The sequence below is a fragment of the Triturus cristatus genome, chromosome 3_1, assembly GCF_964204655.1.
Source record: "Triturus cristatus chromosome 3_1, aTriCri1.1, whole genome shotgun sequence".
Classification (NCBI taxonomy): domain Eukaryota; kingdom Metazoa; phylum Chordata; class Amphibia; order Caudata; family Salamandridae; genus Triturus; species Triturus cristatus.
The window spans coordinates 906728582-906736212 of NC_140583.1; the positions used below are offsets into that span (position 1 = coordinate 906728582).

General features: G+C 44.0%; 1 protein-coding gene across 2 annotated transcripts in view; it reads left to right on the forward strand.

Moving 5' to 3' along the window:
* The window catches only part of FAP (fibroblast activation protein alpha), a 619508-nt gene extending 615196 nt beyond the window's left edge, over positions 1-4312 (forward strand). For both annotated transcript variants that reach the window (XM_085645424.1, XM_085645423.1), the window contains one exon: positions 3341-4312. In XM_085645424.1, the coding sequence (XP_085501550.1) occupies positions 3341-3439 (99 nt within the window). In that variant the 3' untranslated portion in view covers positions 3440-4312. The remainder of the gene's footprint in view (positions 1-3340) is intronic.
* The last annotated feature ends 3319 nt before the right edge of the window (positions 4313-7631 follow it).

Consider the following 7631-nt stretch of genomic DNA (forward strand, 5'->3'; position numbering starts at 1 on the left):
GGCAGAGAAGAACTGCCTCGGAGAAACGCAGCCTCGGTTTCGGATTCGGGGGCGTGTTTCTTTTTCTCTCCTCTTGCCATTGGCTGGAGGAGAGAAAAACACGCCCTGCGAAAAGCAACGAAAAAACACGCCCCCCGATCCGAAAAAGACGGGGCTTCAACGGAGTGACTGGACCTCTTCTCCAGTGGCTGGCCAGCATTTAAGAGGCCAGCCAATGGAGAACAGGATAGAAGAGGGGCGGGTGCAAGCCCCTCTTCTCAAAGTCACTCCAACTCATTAAATCTCGGAGCGAGACTGCGCAAGCGCAGCCTTTCGCAGCCGAGACCTAAAAAGAACATAAAAGCGTGCAAACAGTTATTACTAGCAATTCCCATAAAATTGTGCTTAGCCTACAAAAATACTTAAAAAACACGCCTCGCTGAACTATTAATGATCTTTATACAAAATTTTGGGCTAGACTTTAGTAAGAAGTTATAATTCTGAGCAAAACAATAGCAACTCAAGCCGTTAAATGTGTAATTTTAAGAAAAATCTGGGTTGAAATACATCCCTTACAGGTCTTCCTAATGCATTCAGAATGTGTGTACATCATCCCTTGACAACTACTTGCCTTTTAGAAAGGCCATTAAGACCTATCTTTTCCCTGCCCCTTAGTTTTTCTGGCGTGCTCTCTGCTGTGTTTGTCTTTCCTGCATTAGCGCCGGGACGCCCCCTTGCTGGGGCAGCTGTTGCGCTTTACAAGCCAAGATAACATAACATAACATAACATAACATAACATAACATAACATAACATCACTGTGCCGGGGAAAGAATATATATTTTTTTTTTTACGGAGTTTTATATAGCGCGAACTTGACCTGAAGGTATCGGGTATCAGAGCACTTTACATAGCACCAGTTGCGTTACATGAAGAATAGTAATATGCAAATTTAGAAATGTAACCATTTAAAATAATGTAAACAAATATGTAAATGTATCAAAATGGGAGGTACACAGCAGTCGAATGCTGCTTCATCGAGAAGTGCCACATATGCGTACTATGCGAAAGGAAGTCACAAGCAATTAAAATCGGGGGCCACGTTCATGGCACATAATCTGGTCTTTCTGTTGGATCAATAAAGGAGCAGGGTCCCAGGCACTGTGGGAGCCCGACTTCCTTTTCCCGCACAGGTCAAATCATATTTATCAAAAACAGGTCACGGTTTCTTCATTAGAAGTGGTACCAACAGTAGCCACTGAATTATTCCGCACCTAACACGGCGCAAATCACAGCCACTGGCGCGAAAAACTGCTCCGTGTAGCGGCAAGAGTAAGCGATGCCTTAAAACAGCAACGCCAAGAGCAGCCAATCCATTAAATGAGCCCCAATATAATGCAAAGACCAAGCACTGTGTAAAAATAGCACACAACTTGGCACAGAGCAGCTCCAGGCTCTACACGGTACCCCATATCTAGCAGCAAGAGCAACCACTGGTTTACAACCGCATCAAATCCGTGGTAATGGACAGCCATTGTATTAAAAAGAGGCACTGTCGCGTTGTTATTTAAAGAGGGCTCAACAGGGTGCCAACAGCAATCGTATTTGATAGGGGCCAAATGCAGCGGTGTATTGAAACCACACAAATAAAAACTAGTGTGAGGAAAACACCCTTAACCTCTTGAGTGCCCATGACGAGATGGTCTCGTCATGGGCCGCGGTTGCGCTGTGCCCATGACGAGACTATCTCGTCATGAACCCCGCCCGCTAATGAAAGGGCCGGCACAGGGCGGGGAAAGGGTGGGGCACTCAAGGGGTTAATGCAGCCAGTGTATGTAAACAGGGCAGGGTGCAGTGCTGGGCACAGATGTCATAAGTTAATAAGCACCAAGTAATGCCATTACTAACACAAATCTGAGCAACTGGTGCATTGAAATAGCACAATGCAGTGCTTTGACTTAACACTTCCAGTACATGCCCTGAATGAGAAATACAGTGCCTTGTAGGGTGCCCTACTGCCTTTTAATGTTTATTCTTTGCTGTCTCATTGTGCCACGTATAACATCACAGTAGCTTGTATTTCCTGAGTAGATTTGCAAAGGCATATCAATAAATAAGGAAATCTGTGAGGTATTCAGGATTGTTATCTCAAAGTCTGTTATGAAGTACTGTGGTTATACTGAATAAGCAGCTACCTACATCATTATTATATAAAATCCCATTATTGATGTCATAACTTCACTTTCAAAATTGCCTTATTAACCTTCTTCCTTTCTCAGATTTGCATTAAAGTGCACAATTTGCCTTTTTTCAGAATTTTCTAGGGGGCAGAACCCCGATTCCCTTACACTCACTCCCCACAAGTCACTCATCCTGAACGTTTATGGCCTATAACTTTCAAATGTCACCAGCCGCCACTTACAGCTACTGTCTGTGTGATTGAAAGAGGAACTTTGGAATATTGAGGAAGACCGAACTTTAGAGAAAAGAGAGGCATTCATAGTTTACTTTCAAACTTGGAACTTCTCCTGTTATGCTTTGCTTTCAAGAGTGTGTTTTTAAGAAATTACATAGTATCCAGTTTCCAGTTCTGGGGCTTGATTTCGAGTTTGTGGAATGGGTTACTATGTCCCAAATGTGACGGATATTCCGTCCGCCTGATTACAAGTTCCACAGGACCGTGGACGTCAATTGACCAAAATGCCAGGAGTAGCAGAAGCGACATCGTGCACCATTTGACCTTTACTTTCACTAACATACACATGGTCACACATACACACATTGCACACTTCTCACATAAACACACTCGCTCGCAAGCACACACCAAGCATACATTTAAAAGCAAGTTTAGTTTACCTGAGCTGACGGGTAGTCATAATCCAGCTAATTGTACTCCATTTTTATCACACTAATAGTGAATAATATAATATTATTCACTATTGGTGTAATAAAAGAATTGGCTGAGAACAAGGAAAGTGAACCCCCAACAATGTCCATAAGGACAGGACAAGCTACCCCTGTTTCCAGGCACAGATTTTGTCACCTCTGAGGCAGGGGCATTAACAACAGTGCCAGGGGGTCAAGGGGCAAGCCAGGAGATGCAGCTACGACCACTAGCGAGCCCTAAATGGCATCCATTCACAGGATATCATGCACTTGAGATAGGGCGGATCGAATATCCATCCCTGGTCGCCAAACTCTAAATCAGGCCCTTAATCTTGTCCAGGTTTAAAACTCTAGTCTTCTATGATCTTTTGCTTGTGATTTTGCCTAATTACAAAGATAATACATTGCTGAAGTGATGCAACAAACAGTATGAACAGATATTGACTGAAACTGATTTGTGCCTCTTCTTTTTCCAGTGGTACACGGACAAGGACCATTCAATCTCAGGAACTGGAAGGCAACACCTATACACCCATATGACTCATTTTTTAAAGCAATGTTTTTCTCTCCCGTAGAGACATGGACATGTGACCAAATTTTTCCCAAACATAGTGCCTTGAAAAGCTCATGGGTGATCAGTTTTGAACGACCTGTTTTCATTTCCCAGAAGACTGTAGTTAATTAATTATGATCATGCAAAATTCATTCAGGAATGAAGTGAAAAGCTATCCATTTTTATTATCATTTTCACAGAAGTTATGAATAATGTTCAAAGTAAGAAGTGTTTTTACTACGATTGGAAATGGTGGTCCTTCATTTTTCTACCATTCAAAATTACGGCCTTTAATGTTTTTTGTTTGCAGAGTAAGGGCTCGATTTAAAGTCTGATGGACAACACTCCATCCATCAGGGTGGTGGAGAACATTACATCGCTACCCTGATTGACTACGGTCTGCCAAATTTAGAGATGACCACAGGCCCGATTGCCATCGCTGTCCATTGGAAAGAACGCCTTTATAGTGGTTCCTTTCAGTGTACAAAAATTATGGTGGACGACTGCCATAGGTTATGATGGCCAGTCACCAAACTTTTCAAAAGATTTTGTTTTTCTGAAACAATCTCCCAAAGCAGGAGTTTGTTTCAGAGAAACAAAAAAACTACTGACCCCCTGATGTTTTTCATGGCGTTGATGGACAGGAAAAAGGACATTGCACTGTCCACTGTATATAGGGCGGACTGTGTAATGTCCTTCCTCCCATGGCCCCTACTCCTTCAGGACATGTCAGGAAGTTTTCTGTCGACTGAGCCAATGGGGAATGGAGTACTCTGTCCGTCAAATTCTAAATTGAGCCCTATGTTTTTGGGTGGGTTCTCTGCATTTTTAACAACTCAAAAGCTGGAATATGACAAGTTCTTAGGAAAATAAAATAAAACATTTCTATATTTGATCCTATTTCTCATTATCTGCACTTAACTCTGAAAGAAACCAATGATAAGTCGATATATTGTATGTGTATGAGCACACTCTGCTGTATGCTTTGCAATACAAATGTGGCCATAGCAAATCAGTAAATACTGTATGCCTTATGAAAAGTATAAGTGTCCTTGAATAAGATGCTTCTCCATCTAACAGGGATTATGAAAGTGCTGTACATCAAATCCTGAAAGACTAGACAAATTCGGACCTCACTATACACATTAGCCTTCATTATGAGCCGGTCAGAGAGGTATCTGCAAGGGTAATACTGCGCCAACTTCTGATTGCGCTTGTATTCCCATACCCAAAATTACAGTCTGCAGGAATGCGTGTCCTGGTTTTACTGGGTGATATCTGTACCCAGTAAAACCACTTGTAGGTTCCCTGACATGTTCCACCTTCTCAAAGCAGATGGGAAATGTCTACAGAAAAGTCCCAAAAGTTACAAATCCTTAGGTGGTAAAGGTCAAGGTGTTCCACATGTTATTCCTCAATCCAAGGGCTTTAACTGATAATGCCCAGATTCCATGGTGGAGATACCAGCAGACTTTTTAATTCCAGTTTCAGAATATTTCTCCATCCTACCTCTAACCTAATGGGTTACTAGTTGGGGAGAACTTGACCCAGTCCCAAGTAATAAGTCCAAAGTCTTGTCAGATTCAACACACAAGATCAATAAATAAACCTGGACTCAATCCCTAATAGTTTGGGCACAGTGAAGACAAACATAACTTAAGGAAAAGTGTGTAAGGTATTAAGCAGTACCAAAATAATTGAAAAACCCAACACAATAAAAATATCACACCCAATTTCTAAAAATCTAGAAAAACGTAACTAGAAAAATTATACCAAAATGACTAAAATCCGATAAGGAGTACTGGCGATGAATTAGTAAAGTATTCGGGTAAATGCACCAAGAATGAGTAAAACGCCAATAAGAAGTCAGTGTTCACGGTTGATCAGGACCTAGACATGATTTCAGGCTGACTGCAATGGGGTGGAGGTCGATACCCCAACCACATCATCCCTTTAAAAGATTTCACCTTGTGACTCCAAATAGGAAAATTCTCTTCTTAGGCAGATACTTTCTGCATCTTCATAATGTCTACCTTTGGATTTGGGCCAGATTTCTATTCTGGCGGACAGACCGACAGAGGTACTGTCTGCCAGAATTAGAAATGAGGCCAAGCAGGTGGTTATTTTTTAAAGTATTGGCAGGAACTACTTTCATTTGGTGATGCAGCGTGCTCAACGAAATTCGTTTTATTTATTTATATATTATAATATTACTTACCTCTATTTGGCCGTGTTCCGTAGTTTTCTACTGCCCACACTGCCCCTCCCCCACCCCACGTACCCGCCCGGCAGCACTCCCACCAAGGGCCGCTACTGAAGAAAAAGGCCCCCAGGAGTGGTAACCCCTGCCAAAACAAGGCCAAGCAGCAGCGTCTCAAGCCACAAGGTGTCCTCAGAGGAACTGCTGGATAGGAAAGCATTAAGGGAGTTCAGGTTGTAAATGGCTGAACTGAAAATAGAGGAGAAGTTGGCCCGGTAGGAAAAGAGGCTGGCTCATGATAGAAGCCTGAAGGAGCTGGACCTCAAAGCAAGATAAGCATCCGAGCCCAGCAGCAGGGGTGGCATCAAGACCCCATTGCCAACTGGAGACAGGAAGGTCCACATTCCCAAGTACCTTGTGCCTAAATTTGTTGTGGGGGGACAACAAGTGGATTCAGGTCTATGAGGTTGCCCTGGAGATGCACCGGGTCCCTGAGGAGATATGGGGGCTAGTTTCTGAAGGTACATTCACTGTGAAGGGAGAGACATAATGTTAGCCCTATGGAAAGGGGACAAGAAGAGGTAACCCCTCAAAAAGTACACTCTTACCAGGAAATATGGTGTCACCCCAGAGAACTATAGGCAGAAGTTCACAGGGCAACCAGAAGTTGCCATAACAGTTCTGGGTGGATTATGTGGATTTGCTTGGCAAAGCACTGGATGGTTGGGTGAAAGACAGTGATGTGAATGATTATAAGGGACTGTGCAATTTGATTGCCCAAGAGCACATGTTCAGCAATTGTTTTTCAGAGCTGTGCCAACATCTAGTGGATAGTAAGCTCACTGACCCAACATAGTTTGCTAAGGAGGTAGACCGCTGGCTCAGCACCAGAGTCCACAAGATGGTATATGAGGGAGATCACCCAAAGGGTGGACAGAGTCCCCAAAAGAAAAAATAGGAGGGAGAAAAACCTAAAAATAAGGAGTTTTCTAACGGCTCCCAAAATAGTTCACAAGGGAAAGGTAACCAGTCTCAACCTGATCATAAGAAGTTTGCACCCAAAGGAAATGCGTGCCAAAAGTATGGACATGTAAAGGATGACATCAAATGCCTCAACAACGCACAGACCCCAAGTGGTAGGCAGACACTGGGGTTGGCCAGTGTAGCTCTTGGGGAGGATGTGGTCCAAGGCAGCACAGAGGAGAGTGTAGAGGCTACCTAACTGTCTCTTGGTGGCAAGGAGATGGTATCCTAAGCTTGCATGCCTTCAAGTACTTCCAAGTACAGGTAGTGGGTCACCATCAATGGACAGAGGGTGGAGGCTTTGAAGGACACAGGAGCCAGTATAGCTACTCTAAGATGTCAGCTGTTGTCCTTCGAGCAGGTTACATCCAATACATTCTACCAGATTGTAGTTGCAGACAACCATGAAAGTCACTACCCTGTGGCACTAGTTCCCTTTGAGTGGGGGGCGGAGGGGGGGGGGTGTCAGGTTTTCTAAAATTGGCTGTGAGACCTGTAATGCCTGTGGATTGTCTGTTAAGCAATGACTAGAGCACACTGTCTGGAAAGAAGTGGAGCTCAGGTCACACCTGGAGATGTTGGGTTGCTTGAGTGGATGTGCATGACCACACTGTCCAAGAGGGAAGTCAAGGAGGCCTGGAGCCTGGAAAAATGGCCAAGCTGCTACCAAAATGAAGAAGGGCAAGGGGTGTGAGAAGCCAGCCCCTGAAACTCCAACAGCCCAGGAGGAAATGGAATCTGAGGGTGTCACCCTGGAACCTACCATGGTGGACACCGCCACCCTGGGAGAACTGCCTGAGTCTGCTGGATGGAAAGTTGACGATTGGCCCACAAGGGAGGAATTCTGTAAAGTGCATAACGAGGCCCAATCTCTACAGGGCATGAGGCGGCAAGATGAGGCCCAGGTAGCTGGTGACAACTCTGGAGAGCACCACATATGTTAGGGTACTCACCTACTATATAGTGAGCCTTAGGTTCCTGGATATGGGGC